Below are 16144 nucleotides of genomic sequence, written 5' to 3'. Positions count from 1 at the left end.
AAAGAACAGATGGCTTCTGATCCTGATTTTTGTCTTTTCTCTGTATGTCAAACTAGTGTTAACCACCACCCAGTGTACGACATATGGCTAAAGGACCCTTATTACAAAAAGTCTTGCTTACTATTTACAAAGCATTCACTCAAGCTAAATTCTCATTCACATCCTCTATGTGAGAAACTTCTTTATTCCAATGCTATAGTACACGCTATAATTGAGTGCTCTGACCATAACAGACGTGACAAATTTTGGCATGATTTAGAATCCTTCTTAAACGCAAACTATGTCAATTACCTGAAGTCATTATCAAATTATAAATTTGTATGTGTAATCTTAGCCGAAACTCTATATTTAGTCTACCTGACAACAATACAAGACTGCATAAGTGTATACCAAGATTCACTTTTGCAGTCTTGTGGAAAGAACACTCAAACCTGATTAATTGCATTAGTATAGTTATAATATTTCTTTTCCAAAATATTACTTTATTTAATTTATCTGTATATTTTTTCATTGATTCTTTTTTTTATAGATATTAATTTATTCACACTCTTTGTACATTTAATTTCTAGCCTTTTACTTTCTATTATGTTTGTATGACGTTTATCTATGTTGTAATTTCCAAAATTGGAGGAAATAAAGAAGTGTATATATTGTCTCTCTCTATTCCAGTTTGTTCACAAGGAACGTATTGTCTCTCTCTATTCCAGTTTGTTCACAAGGAACGTACTGATTTTATCTATTACAGTTTGTTCACGAGGAACGTACTGTCTCTCTCTATTACAGTTTGTTCTCTAGGATAGTACTGTCTCTCTCTATTACAGTTTGTTCACGAGGAACGTACTGTCTCTCTCTATTACAGTTTGTTCTCTAGGATAGTACTGTCTCTCTCTATTACAGTTTGTTCACGAGGAACGTACTGTCTCTCTCTATTACAGTTTGTTCACGAGGAACGTACTGTCTCTCTCTATTCCAGTTTGTTCTCAAGGAACGTACTGTCTCTCTCTATTCCAGTTTGTTCACAAGGAACGTACTGATTTTATCTATTACAGTTTGTTCACGAGGAACGTACTGTCTCTCTCTATTACAGTTTGTTCTCTAGGATAGTACTGTCTCTCTCTATTACAGTTTGTTCACGAGGAACGTACTGTCTCTCTCTATTACAGTTTGTTTACGAGGAACGTACTGTCTCTCTCTATTACAGTTTGTTCTTAAGGAACGTACTGTCTCTCTCTATTACAGTTTGTTCACGAGTAACGTACTGTCTCTCTCTGTTACAGTTTGTTCTCAAGGAACGCACTGTCTCTCTCTATTACAGTTTGTTCTCAAGGAACGTACTGTTTCTCTCTATTCCAGTTTGTGCTCTAGGAACGTATGGCTCAGAATGTAATAATTTCTGTCATTGTTTGAACTATAGTAAATGTGATGTTATAACTGGTCAATGTCCTAATGGTTGTCAGATAGGATGGTATGGTGGTAGCTGTAATACTAGTAAGTTTAGAATGGATTTCATAGCTCCTTTTTTGATTTAAAGGCTATTGAATTGCCCAATGAAATTTGTTTTCGTTTAGTTCATTGATATTCACAATATCCTTTCAACATATTGAAGTCGTGATGCCCACAATCTAATTCGACTCTATGATTTCATTAAAGAACATGTATCGTAGGATTTTACAGCTTCACTACTTCAACACGTAAAATAGCACAAACGAATTATTGTTTTCATGGTGGAAAGTGGTCCTGTTTTTCAAAAATATTGGTGTGATTCAAAAGGACAAAAATGGCTGACAGAGATATTTATGCTACAAAATATTTTTCTTCAGGTTGTTCGACTATCAATAAATATGGTGCAAAATGTCAGAAGAGATGTGATGCTAGACAATGTATTGGTATCTCTACTTGTAATCATGTAACAGGAAAATGTATCAATGATTGTAAACCAGGATATCAAGGAATTGATTGTATTCAAGGTTGGTAACATCAATTCCTCACCTCAATAACTCACCTAGTTTAGGAATTAACGATTAGTTAGATTTATCCATTATGGTTGATAGTACTATTTGCTATGCCCTTGAACACTACTATATGGTCATCTAGTTAATAACTCACCACATCTCAGTGAAACCGATAAAACATACTCTAAACCACCATCTTGACTGATCGGACCACAGCAACATCGGGTACACCGAGCGCTGATTTGGGAACACTATCCTTTCCTTCCACATACCCATTATTTTAGCATTTTCATTTGTCAGTGTTTGAAATGGGCTAAATGTGCGATCCCACTCCACTTCAATTGGAACATAAATGGTTCATTATTGCTACGAGTTGACCAAGTTATGACGTAAATGTTGAATACATGTACGAATCAAGTTAAATGGTATTTCCGAAAGTGACGCCATAATGACCTTATGGACATACATATTACACAACGCAGTAAACATATTTTGAATGCATTAAATCATATATATATGTAGTTTAGGCACAATCCATTTTCTGTTTTCTTTTAAGAATGTGAGACTGGTTTGTATGGAGCAGACTGCAGTAAGAAATGTTCAGATAGAAAATGTAAGGACAATACTAAATGTGACAGTAAAACAGGAGAATGTATTGATGGATGTCAACCAGGTTTTCAGTCAATTGATTGTACTCTAGGTATTTCCTTATTTAATTTATATTTCTTAAAGGACTGTTCAGAATTAGGATATGATGAAAACACCCAATTTGTTACAGAAAAGACAAAAATCTACACAAGAAAATCAAATTGTACACCTATTTACAAGTTGAAAATTAACTTGTAACTGATTCGCCCATTTATCTACTTTATTTAGAATGTGATGAAGGCTTCTATGGATATAATTGTTTATCAAATTGTTCAGCAAGGTTTTGTCAATCAGAAGACCAATGTAATAAAACAGATGGAGCCTGTGATTGTTTGAATGGGTATCAAGGAACTGATTGTACTCTTATAAAAGAAGCCATTACCGATGGTGGAAGGGAAACAGGTAAGTGCTTTGGTCGCATTGTAATGGATATACGTATTTTTTGCATACTTACTAATTTGAGCGATGACTCGCCAAGATTCAAGATAACAATATGTCATGAATACAAAACACATTTCTGTTGAAGTAATTGTGTTTAATCTATATGTGTATTATTCAATATTAGCTCAATATGTCATTTTCAGGTTCGGACACAGCTATAATAGCAGCAGTAGTATCAACATTTGTCGTTGTCATCATTATTGTTGTTATAGCCGTATTTATCATCATGTAAGTGTTCTAAGGAGGTTATAGTTTGGTTTTCGGGGAAGGGAGGGTTTGATTCTCCCAAATGTACAGGCCTAGGGTGGAGCAGACACTTTATTTAGAAATTAGGATTAAGGGTCTTGATATTGGGTTTTCTTCTGTTCTTATTCTGATCTGAAATTAGAAAAAATAACTCGCCCGATGGGCGAGAAGTATAGTATCTGTTATGTACTGATTGTTTTTAGTTTACTATGAACAATATTATCATTTATGTTCTTATTTTTTGAATATGCAACTATCATTTTCTGCTTATAGACATGGGGGAATTTCTCTTGAAGGCTCTTATAGTGGGCATGAACTATCTTGCTTGCTCGATTGCTGGTTGTATTAAACGGGACAACAAAGGGTGCTATGCCTACATTATGATGAATGTTTAGTCCTATAGGTCTTGCTGTATTCAATGTCTCAATCCAATGGGCCTCCCTAGATTGACGGAATTTGGTAGTTTCATCTTCGGGCAAGTCAATTTCTATACGCTCAATTGGGATTAGGGTGAGATCGTCTATTGAATGGTCGTCGAGGTTGAAATGATTAGAAACAGGCTTGTCTTTCTTTAATTTGATGTCTGACCTATGAGCATTAAAGCGAGTTCGTAAATTATTCTTAGTTTCTCCTACATATTGTTTGGGGCATTTCTTGCATGAAATTAAATATATTACATTCGAATGTTCACATGTTAGATGTTCCTGGATCGGGTACCTTTTATTCGTAGAGTTGCTTACAAAATAATGAGTTTCTGATATAAAGGGACATGTTTTGCATCTACTGGACAAACATGGAGCACTTCTTAAACCTGGAGGTACTTCGGCATAAAGTCTGTTTTTAGCTGCTATCTGTGCTAAGGTGGAATTTTTTATGTTTCGTAAAAATCATTTAGAGTAACCACGCTCTTTCAGTTTTGAGAAAACAATCGTACAGGCTTGGTTGAAATCAGAAGATCTTGTACAAATTCGATGAAATCGTAAAACTTGTGACTTAATTATACCAGAAAAGGTATGTTTTGGGTGAAAGGAGCTCTTGTGCAAGAGTTGATGAGTATCAGTTTCTTTGAAATACACTTTAATATCCAGTTTATTTGTTTCTGCTATGGAATCTCCCTTAAAGACTGTGGTATCGAGAAAGTCTATGCTTTTGTCACTCACGTTTGCGGTTAGTTTGATAGAAGGATGGTGGTTGTTGAGAATTTGTGACATTGACACAGCAAGTAACGGGGAATTATGTTATTACTTTTTTATGTAGCCACTCCAGTTAGGGTCTAAAGACTGCGCTAGAGAACAATCATCTGTTTGATGACCATCACATCTCCCTCTCCAGGGACTATATGACTCGAACAAAAGGTGCACACCAAGGAAAATAAGACTAGTTTGTCAAGTCCACTGAAACTGAAAGTTGTTGAAACACACTATTTTATTGGTTGTTTTGCCCAGTGTAATTCGTTTAAAGCAGAGGTCATCAGATTAGGTTAAAGGTTAATGATAAGAAGAAACAATAATTTTTATTAGACTGATTTCCTATTAAACGCAAGACATAACAAAACTACTCATCATGGATAAACTCCAATCAGTATCAGGTTCACGTTGAGCATCATGGAAAAAACCTTTCATTCCCTATAAATGTTGATTCGACAATTTACATTCTTTGCAGGAGAAAACGTAGATCTGCGAATGGTAGTCCAACGAGGAAAAAATCCGTCAAAATGGATTCTATAATGGATGATGTAGCTACTGTCAAGCCACAAGTTCGTATCAGAGCTGAGGGTATGATTTAACAATCTGTAATTAATAACAAAAATTGTAACAAGTAGTTGATTGCGAGACTGACAGAAATATCGCAGCTTGAAATTTCTTATATTCCAATCTACGATTGTCTCTTTTCATCTCTATGTTTGATCGTTTTCAAGAACTAGAATTAAATGAACTTGTTGGTACCTGATGGTGCTCGTGAAGACAGGTAACGTCTTACTACAGTTCTATGTTCTTACAGAGTGAAATGCAGCTTTGTGAACCCGCTCTTGTTCTATTTCCAACTATTGGGAGATCTTCAACGTGCAGAGTCTGCAGAGCAAGGGGCCTCTGGTTTATTGTTTCCACCGAACCACTACACGTTCGTGCTATATCAGAATCTCTGATTACTGTGTTATTGACTGGGTATAATCAGGTTGATATCGTTTCTACAGACCACTCTTGTTGCTATCTTTACATGTTGCTGTGTGTCTTGATTATGACGCACAATCTGCATTTCCAGGACCAATCTATGAAAATTCAGACGAAATTCGAGAAGCGACCGAAGCAACAGTTTCAGTTGAACAAAGCAGAGATGACGAAGATGAACCTAGTCAGATGAGCGATGAGGCAGAAAACAACCCATATTACAACAACCTGTCAGCTCAAACAGACTTTACCCTGGAAGAACTGGAAGAATTCGTCATTAAAACCAATTCTCGTAAAGAATTTAATAGTTTGTATACGGTAGGTAGGATATCCAGTGAATCTGGGCAGAATTTAAGGAGGTATCACATATTTAGCGAAGGCAACATTGGTTTCTTTACAATATCAAACGCACCAGTTTCAAAACTCAAGACTTGTTATTGAATCTATGGAATTAACGCTCGGATATTATCATAAGTTTCTTAGATTAATGGCTTCCAATTAACGAAATGAAAACAAGACTTAATGAAGATGACATTCATAATAAAACTTGTTCTTGATTTTTCAATAGGCTCTATTCGATGATTTTACCTCAAGTTATGATGTATCAAATATACCAGAAAACCGCAAGAAGAACAGATTTAAAGGCTATTACCCTTGTAAGAGCTTTAGTATTTTCATGACATAATTAGTTATTACCATTTTGACCAATCATACTTTAGTCTCAGAAACTGGAATGTTTTGGCTAAGCCAAGCAGTAATAGTGTTCACAGCTCACCGTCGAAATGTGAGCCTTTAAATCCATGTGTGTCCAGAATTACCCGCGTTTGAATGTTAAAATGACGACATACTCTGTGATGCATGGGAAAGACATATATAGAAATAGTGAATATTTTTTAAAGGAATTATGCGATGTTCGTACATTTCAAGTACCTCTGAAGAATATATTGAACCTGTAATAACTAGCCATAAAATATACTACATGCATTTATAGAACTGAAATCTCTTGGTTACAATATTTCAGACGATAACACGAGAGTAAAATTGAAGAAACTTCCTGATGACTCTCATTCAGATTATATCAATGCTAATTATCTGAATGTAAGTAACATACTTTTAGAACAACTAATATAGAGACTGGTTGAACCACGTCTAGGGGCCCCGGCCTTCACAAAAAAATACAGGAGACCACAAACAAATTTCCCTGGAGAAATTCACAGGGCTCCCACTCATCTAGTTGTTCTATCTGTTCTGTTTCACTTGGCGAGAAGATACGTTCTAAATTTTTAGAAACGATCGCAAAAATATAGAGGATAGAGGTGTCACACCCACCCCCCTCGCAGCCCCGAAAGCATGTATTTCGTGCAAAAATCTCATAACTAGGTTAGGAATACGGGCAACCACAGATATTAAACGGACCTCGGAGTTAAACCTGGCTCTGCCACTGATCATAAGCAAAATTTAAAATATCAGCTGTGGCCATTCATTCAAATTTTGATATTGTCTTTTAGGGTTACGATGGAAGAAAATTTATTGCTGCACAAGGTAAAAATTGTGCTTAAATAAAATGTTAATTGTACATAATGTGTTTCTCTATTACTACATTTTTCTTGAATTGTGATGTCATCAGTTATTTTCAAATGAAAATAATAACTCTAGCAATAGAAAATTGTGCTAAAGCTTCCCTATTCAATACACAAGCAATGTGCATTATTTGCATTCATTATTGCCTTTCATAACTGTCGATAATTTTCCGACAGGTGCTACCGCGGTAACTATCAATGATTTTGTTAGAATGATTTGGGATATGAAATGTGAAAAAGTTGTCATGGTAACGAGAGAATTTGAAGGTGGAAAGGTAAATGGATTTCTTATAACTAATTTACTGAATGATTTTTTTTATTTAATGCAGTCATTTCAAATTAAAATCTTTGAATACCTAACAATTCCTTCGAAAACATATTTTTTTTTATCAAAATCTTAATTGATCTTTTCAGACTAAATGCTTACGATATTGGCCTGAACATGGTACAGAAACATTTGGTGAAATTAAACTAACTTTGAAAAGGGAGAAAATACGAGCCAATTATATTAAAAGATATATTACTATGGAAAGGGTAATTACATTTACAAATTTATATAAAGCACAAAGCACGATAGAAAGTTTAATATGATAAAAACTTGAAAATAGACTTTACGAGTATGAACATTTATAATATTTTTTTTATCAAAAGATCACACGTATTTTTAAGCCCAAGAGATTGTATATGTTTTCATTCCGATTTCTACATTTGTCAATGTTCCAAAATATCCAGATGCAAATAAATGTCCACTGCAGCTGGATCAGGACAGATATAACTATTTGTGGTCATGTATAACATACAAAGATTATGGCAAAAAGCCAAAATTCTTCTAGGTCAGATTCAAGCTCTGTTCCATTGGTACTTTAGTCATAAAATTCTTCTTGGAAATTACGATTGCAGAAAGTTCTACTGAAAATTACAGGATTACACTCTTCTGAAATATACCAGACTGATATAGGCTCAATTAATTTCTTCTTCTGAATTCAAGGATGACACAACACACGAGTTTTGTCATTTTCACTATATCAGCTGGCCAGATCATGGTGTACCAGATATACACGATATGTTGGATTTCAAATATACAGTTGATAAACACATTCCAAATTCAACCAAACCTGTACTTGTACATTGTAGGTGGGTATATACATAGTGGTAAATATAATAGAAAGAAGGCTGTCTGTGCTTGAGCTAACTTATCATTCATTGAATAAACTATAGAAAAATGAAATCTTTTAGCCCTTGCATCTCCTTGAATGGGACAGATTCGCCATCTGTTTGACCAATCGTATCTTGGACTTGAAACTTTTAAAATAAGCTTATCCGTAATAGTATTCATTGCTCACCATCAAAATGTGAGACTTTATATCCATGTGTGTCGAGAATTATCCGCGTTTATAAGGCTCAAATTTCGACGGTGAGCTGTGAACACTATTACTGATTAACTCAGCTCAATAATTGGAAATACAACTTATTCTTGTAGCAACGTAGACCTAATTCTATAGTATCGGCATTTATTAGTGAAATTTATACAAACGATATTTCTATCTTTAGTGCTGGTGTAGGTAGAACTGGTACCTATATTGCTATAGATTACTGTTTAAAACGATATAATGATATTGGTAAAGTCGATGTTTTGGAATGTGTTAAAAATCTAAGAGAACAGAGAAAGGGAATGGTCCAAACAGCAGTAAGTAGACGAAGTCATTCCGTGTTACAATAGAACACACGTTAAAATCAAAATCATGTCGTCATATGCAAAACTGATTCCTGATGATGCAGTTTATATACCAAACACACTGTCAATTAAATTTACAGTCTCAACTACAGTTTATCCACGAAGCTGTAATAGAAGGTATTAAAAGAGGTGATACTGCTATGAATAAAGATAGATTTGGTTCTGAGTATGAAGAACATAATGATTCCATGGAAATGGGAAATTCGACTCTACAAGAACAATTTGTATATCTGAAATCAGTAAAGGTTAATGAAGGTATTGATTCTAATCATTTGAAATGCGTTTCCTTTAATGCACTTGCCAAATCGTGTCCACTCAGTCTAGCTCGATGGTGTAAGTACCTTTCCAAAACACCAATACTGTTAGTAAAAAGAAACAAAAACTCTTCTTACTATTACATGACTATACATGTTTTTAGCTCAGTATCTATGTGAAACAATAAATAACCTAGGGTTAACAGAAGTAAAAAACGACTGATATTGAATGTGTAAAAGTAAATAAAAAATAATCTGATAAACTGAATGCACGCACTTTTTTTTAAATTGTTAAAATTGGTAAAAAGACGGAAAGAACTGCAAAGATTTTGTGAAATTGTATGTAAATATCCGAATTTATTCTGTACTACCTTTCAGAGACAATAGAAAATAATAAACAGATAATAAATAACAGAACACAACTATACAGATTTTCGGTAGGTATTTAAAGTTGCTATGTTCATTCGTCTATGGTGATTACTCGATGTCAAAATATTCCCCAACTCGTCTTTTAAGGCTACAGCATTTAAAAGAAGATTGCTAAATATCCTTATGTGTTTCGAGGAAACTTTCCATTCCTATGTCCGATATTTCACAAACAAGAGACGGTCGTAAAGCCTGAAAAAACAGAAGCTGTAAATATTACCAATATACAACCTCTTGTGAACCTCTGTAATGCTCATCGGTAGCAAGTTGGATTTTCAAACAGAAAAACACCTCCTATTAGTTACCGTCACAACATGACTCATACATAAAATTATTTTCTTTTCAGTCATATACTTGCCAAAACAGTATTTTATTTGAAGAACTGAAAAATATTCCCCTTAACGATATTTGGATGGCTGTACATGGAGCACACATTCCTGTCCTCGTATTTATTTTAGATAGTACGGTAAGGATATTAATATGCACACCAAATTTTGAATGGCGAAGTAAAGTTGACCCATTGAGGCTACATTTCTAGTACTTCTATTATTACTATTTACATATATTCAAGACTAAAATTTACCCCCAAGAAGGATTATTGTCAAAATAGGCCTTGACAAATTCATATCTATTTGCAAAATATGCCTATAGTTTTAAAGTCCGATTAAGTGCCAAAAATCTTTCGTAATTCAAGAATTCCATTACAGAACAAAGAGGTCGTATGTCCCGACGTTGGCTCTGAAGAAATATATGGCGATGTTATGGTTGAAGTTAAATCAGAGAAGACTGTTAGTAATGAGCTAAAAACTCTGCTGGTTTCAATATCATCCGCACAGGTAAACTTCACAATTTGTCGATGAGTATTGCTATTTTAATATTTTTTTCAACATCAGGTATTTTTTATGATCGTACTTGTTACTAAAGATAGCTTGATTTAGATTTAGGAATACTTACTCAGTAAAGTGTACAATTAAAGTAAAAAATCTAGGCGCATACTGAAAAATATCTCTGACTGTTAACTATCGACAATTTTCATTTGAACGTTTGCTTGATTTACAGGGTCAACCAGAGCAAGAAGTAAATGTAATCATGATCAATTTCGATAAAAGTTGTAAAAATATTCCTAGAACTTTATATAAGTACAATATGGATATATTAGAACAAATGGATACTTTCCACAATGATTTTGACTCTGTCGCAGTTTTTACAAGGTACGGCAACCTTCTTACTGACAAAATTCATTACTATTGATTTTTTTTTTGCTGTGCACTAAGGCGTGTCGAGAACGCTGATTTCTCACCCAATTATCTTCAATAAATAATCCATCACATCCATATTCGGCAATCCTCGGCAGTTCCATAAGCTGAATCTGACTCGGTAACGAATAGTGAATTCTGTTGTGTCTTCTTGGGCGAGACTCTCTTCTTCCGGTATTTGGCAGTGATTTGTCAAGTGATAGTAATCTTGCGACCTAACTATAGAAATTTTAGGAGATAATTCGACACTTACATAATGCATTTAATGCTATATTGTGACTATTGGTTATCCAATTATACATTTTATTATCATTTTGGATCCTTATCTTACGGAGTTTTTGTTTTCATTGACTTTGTTTACAAACACCTGTATCGCTAAACGACCAGCCTCCAATATTTAAATTACCAGAATCAGGTGACAATATTGTGATAAAAAGTAAATATGGCCATTTATTACCGTGATATGTTGCACAGCGCAAGCGTAACTTTCACGGAGGTCGTTAAGTACATCCAGCGACCTCAACCATAAAATCGAGATTTGGGCATTTTGATCAATTATCAAAGGAAGGTTCCAGCCAATAATTTACAGGCCTTAGTCAACAATATATATGGATGATTTTGGTTTTTCAGTAAATGGGGGAATTTCGTGTTTGTTGAAATTTTTAACAAAGTTCCCTTTTTCAAAATTGTACTTATTTCCATATATCTTTTTATGTGTTCGTGTGTTTTTGAATTATCAATATAACCTACTTTCGTTTTCAGGGATACACAATATGCTCGAATATTCTGTATATTGATGAATATTTTACAACGAATAAGATTAGACGATGAAGTTGAAATATTCAATGTTGCGAGGAAAATTCACAGTCAGATTGGACTAACCATACAATCACAGGTACAGAAGCCCATTTAAGTCTCAATTTAACCAATGTTAATGAACAAAGGAATTAAACTATCAATAAATGGAAGAAAATCCCAATTAGAAAGTATTAATATATTCAAATGGTTTACAAAATTAAGACAATTTCGAAAGTTTGATACTTCTTCACAGATTTAGAAATGAAATTACTTGAAAGGAAATTAAACCATTTAATGAGCTACATTTAAAATATTCTTCATAAAGTTGTCTGATTTTGTGAAAAATCGTCGAAAAACAAATTAAAGAACCTACATAATTTCCATATTTTACAAAAAAAAACTCCAACAAAGTTTGAATATTTTTTATTTTAGGAGGACTACAACACTCTTCATAAAGTTGTGTCTGATTTTGTGAGAAATCGAAGTACTTATGTAAATTTATAGTGCCTTCATTCATTTTAACTAACATACTATTTTTTGTATAGCCGTATCTAGGGTCTTTTTCCTATGAGGCAAAAATTCTATTGCCTTTCATTACAAGGCTTTTGGTAGGCCACCTGTACCATAGGCATGCTCCAGGGTTCAATCCCGAGATAGGTCGAGATAACAATTTCGGATTTTTCAACCCGGTTTCCAGATGGAAAAAGCGTTTAGTCTTTTGGATGGGATAATAAACCGGGGCCTCCTGTGCTACTGCCTGTGCACGTTAACGATCCCTCGATTGTTGGAAATCGAACAAAAGAGCAGGCTTATGCTGCTGTCCTGGCAACATTTCTCTTATTGTACCCTGCATGGCAAGGGCAGTTTTCATTAGTGCAGAAAAGTAGGAAGTAAATTTCCATTCATTTCATTTTTTTTACCATAAGCGGTATATTTAGCGGATATAATCAACTGTATTTATATTTTCAATTTTTCATGCAAATTTTTTTTATATACTTATTTTTTGTTAAATTTGGCATGGGGCATTTGTCCTGTAATATCTTTTATTATTTATGTAATAAACATGAATGTAAATTATAGATCTGATTGAACCAAGATACACTTGACGATAACTTTTTGCATAGATTCCACAGTGATAATAGTAGGTTATTGTGTTATATAATGAATTGATCACAGATATTGTTGATCGAAGATAGCTGTGCTTATTCAGATACGATAACAAACTAAACAAGATTATTCTGATATTGGTTGAAAACTTCCAATTTTATAGTCATCCGAAAATTAAAATTTTTGCAACTTAGAATGGTTGTACCATAATCTCTAATACACAAAAGGGTTTGCTTTTTTCAGATTGTTTATGTATGATTGGTTTTATTTCCAACAATTTATAACAATAAGGCATAAACATTTTCTTTAAGATTCAAACTTCTTATATGTATGTATCAAAGTGATTTTCATAATCAGAATATACTTTTTATTTTCTTTTAAATGATATGTGATATGGATGGCTTAAAACAATATTGCACAACGTCAGGATTAAAACAATAGCAGTAGTGTCATATTTAGGGACCCCAATACAAAGTACATGTAATTAAGTCACCTAAAAATTAATATCCATGAAATAGACGTTATGCTAGACCAAGATGATATTGGTGTCTACTAATGATAATAGTAGGTTATTGTATTATATAATGAATTGATCACAGATATTGTTGATCGAAAATAGCTGTGCTTATTCGGATACGATAACAAACTAAACAAGATCAGTCCATTTTATTTGTGGATGAAAAACACAGTTAACATAACGATACCATAAAAGTAACCATAAAAACACAGTTAGCCACAATATTTTGGGCATATATTTTAATCGGTTAAATAAGAACCAATAAAAAAATCAAAATAATGATTTTTCGAGAACAATCTCGTAACGTATATTTTTTTGTTTACACCAAAAGGGATTTTATCCCTAGAAGTAGTTCTCAATATTCCGAAGAATCTACGACCCAGCAACAATAACACATGAGAAAGCTTTATGACCTTTTTTCAGTCCCCTTTTCCTAAATAATAATTTTATACGCATTGTTCTTACAATGCTGTCATAAAGCCACACTTGTTCTGTATCAGGATCTGTTTGATTGACTTACTCGATTAAGTGGATTTGACTTCTTGTGTTTTTGTTTTGACAAACACATACATGTGCTCGACTAAGTTGTAACTCTGCGTGCTTGTCGCAATAACCTGAATTTGTATTTGACTACTTTCACTTTTTATTCAGATGTTTCCATCATGTTTATATATATACAACATCTATCATATTTCCTATCTTTGTACGCATTTTGTATTTTGTATTTTCATCTCTATGAACGTAACTTGTTATAATTACAAAATGCAAATATATATTGTTTATCTGTAATAGAAAATGGATATAGATTGTTTAAAACATTTTTACAAATATGTACTGTTTATCTTTTATAAAAAAAATATTAATATAATTTCTTTATAATATAATTAAACATTGTTTATCTTTTATAAAAAATAGTATTAATGTAATGTGTTTATCTATGGTACAAAGAGATCTCATGGCTTCCTTGCGAGTCACCCATTGAAAGTAGCTTCTGAGTACTTTTCATTCAAAATTTGTCAAGTCTAATTAGAATTAGACCAAACTTTCTCTCCGATCTCCAAACAATGGTGTTTATTTGTGTACAATAGGCATATCCTGTAAGTATTGAATAAAATGTATTGTATTGTATTGTTGTATAAATGTCAATAAAATCAGAAGAGTGAAATGAAGGAGAGGGGACACGTTCATAAGCTTATTAATAATAGAGTAGACAATTGACCCTTCTTATCCACATGTATCCATAATTATCCACATGGAAAAGTTCAGCTATCGCCACGTCGCGATATTAGGCAGCAGTTAAGTTCATATATGGTATTTTTTTAGAAATAATTTCTTGTTGTCATTTAGCTCGAGGTTAGCTGTATTTGATGTCACATAGAGCATTCGATCTTGTCGACAAGACGTAGAATATTCAATGTTCAAAATGTGATTTAATGGGAAAAAACACGATTGTAGATGCTAAAATTAGTGTTTATTAGATGACTCAACGTTGGGTTCCTTACTTTTTAGTGTTAAATTAAGCAAACGATTTGATTAATTGGTGTTTCTAATGAATTATCATGTATTCTTAATCATATCATTATGTTCTTATTGCATATAATTAAACCGTTCATCCGATTATTTCCAATTTCGAACTTGACCGAGTTCTCATCAATATATACATGCATAACAATTTTCATCAAGATCAGATAAAAACTGTAGCCTCTATCGTGCATAAAACAAATGTTGACGGACGGACGGACGGACGGACAGGTGCAACGGCAATATACGTCCACATTTCCATGATTAATGATCTATATGCATCAAATAAATGTAAGCCTTATTTAATTTGATTCTGCCCGATTAACGTTAACTTTTCATTTAATTTAATATTTTGTATGCATGCAACAACATGCAATTTTCTTAAATGTATTTAAAAATTAGCTAATTAAATGCTAAACTTAAAGTTACTCCGGACCAACTTTAACTTTTAATTCTATTTGTAACTCAGTAGAAATTCGATTTGTCGCTTTTAAGGGTTTCAAACTAAACCAATTTTGTTGGTGTAAATTTAAATGGATTTGGTGACATTAACCTAATAAAAGACTTATCACATCACCCACCATCCTTTACAGATATTTTTGAAGGAGGAATTTAAATCCAGGCAAACATTTTGCAAAAATAAGACATGGAATTCACATCACATTAATTCTGGAAATTACTTGTTCTATCTGAGAGTAGGAATCACAAAGAAATCTTTTAACGAACTCTTTCCGATCGCGTTCAAAATAGTTCTTAGACAGAAGATGAATCCATACGGTTTCGATTTAGACAAATCCACACTGAATAGAGACATAGTGTTGGTTACCAACCTTTTATACTATTTTGTCATATATATGTCTAGTGTGTGGTTCGATTGGTAAAAAAGGTTTCATTAAACTAACAGATAAATACTAGAACCACTAGTGGTACTGAGTGGGATTCTGTTAATGTGCAAATTTGCTAAGGAATCTGAAAAAAATCAATCTTCTACGTTAAATAGGTCACGTGCTAAAGCAGTCAAAAGTCGTGTAAAATTCTCTTTTTGGAAGGTTGTGTAACCGGTAGTAGATCTCAGACATCAAATCTGAAAGAATCAGCAGATTGCCAAAGTCAATGACCTTTGACCTTGTTACGGTGAAGGTCAATAAAGGTCTATGTCACGAGATATCAGACATCAAACTTTGAAAATACAAACGGTATAAAACCGGAAATTGATGTTGGACATCAAATATGAAAGTATGAATCTCAAGCCAAGGTCAATGTCTCTTTGATCTTACAAATGTCAAGGTCCTTTAAAGTCAAGGTAAAAAATCGAAAATTCTAAACCCTGTTCCTTTTTTTTGAACTAGAAAGCTGAAACAACTGGCCAAATGGATGAGGAAGTTGTGTGGAAAGTTTCTTTTTGAACAAATATATTCTATGCGAGTTATGCCCCTGCTTCAAAATGTAAACAACGAGTAATTTAACCCGGATGTGCCACGCCCACCTCAACTTT

General features: G+C 33.4%; 2 protein-coding genes across 2 annotated transcripts; both read left to right on the top strand.

Moving 5' to 3' along the window:
* Window positions 1-922: 922 nt before the first annotated feature.
* On the top strand, window positions 923-1099 carry LOTGIDRAFT_109244 (hypothetical protein; the record flags this gene model as incomplete). Its single annotated transcript, XM_009046027.1, has 1 exon — window positions 923-1099. A coding segment is annotated over one exon (177 nt), but the record flags the coding sequence as incomplete, so codon positions are not given.
* A 4972-nt stretch (window positions 1100-6071) lies between these two features.
* LOTGIDRAFT_95691 (hypothetical protein) lies at window positions 6072-8913 on the top strand (the record flags this gene model as incomplete). Its single annotated transcript, XM_009046026.1, has 8 exons — window positions 6072-6111; window positions 6477-6553; window positions 6964-6997; window positions 7213-7310; window positions 7450-7569; window positions 8024-8169; window positions 8587-8722; window positions 8851-8913. Coding segments are annotated over 8 exons (714 nt in total), but the record flags the coding sequence as incomplete, so codon positions are not given.
* Between the last annotated feature and the right edge of the window lie 7231 nt (window positions 8914-16144).

Source organism: Lottia gigantea (assembly GCF_000327385.1).
Source record: "Lottia gigantea unplaced genomic scaffold LOTGIsca_10, whole genome shotgun sequence".
In the NCBI taxonomy this organism is placed as follows: domain Eukaryota; kingdom Metazoa; phylum Mollusca; class Gastropoda; family Lottiidae; genus Lottia; species Lottia gigantea.
The sequence above is the reverse complement of the archived record's forward strand: the minus strand, read 5'-3'. Positions and strand labels throughout refer to the sequence as shown.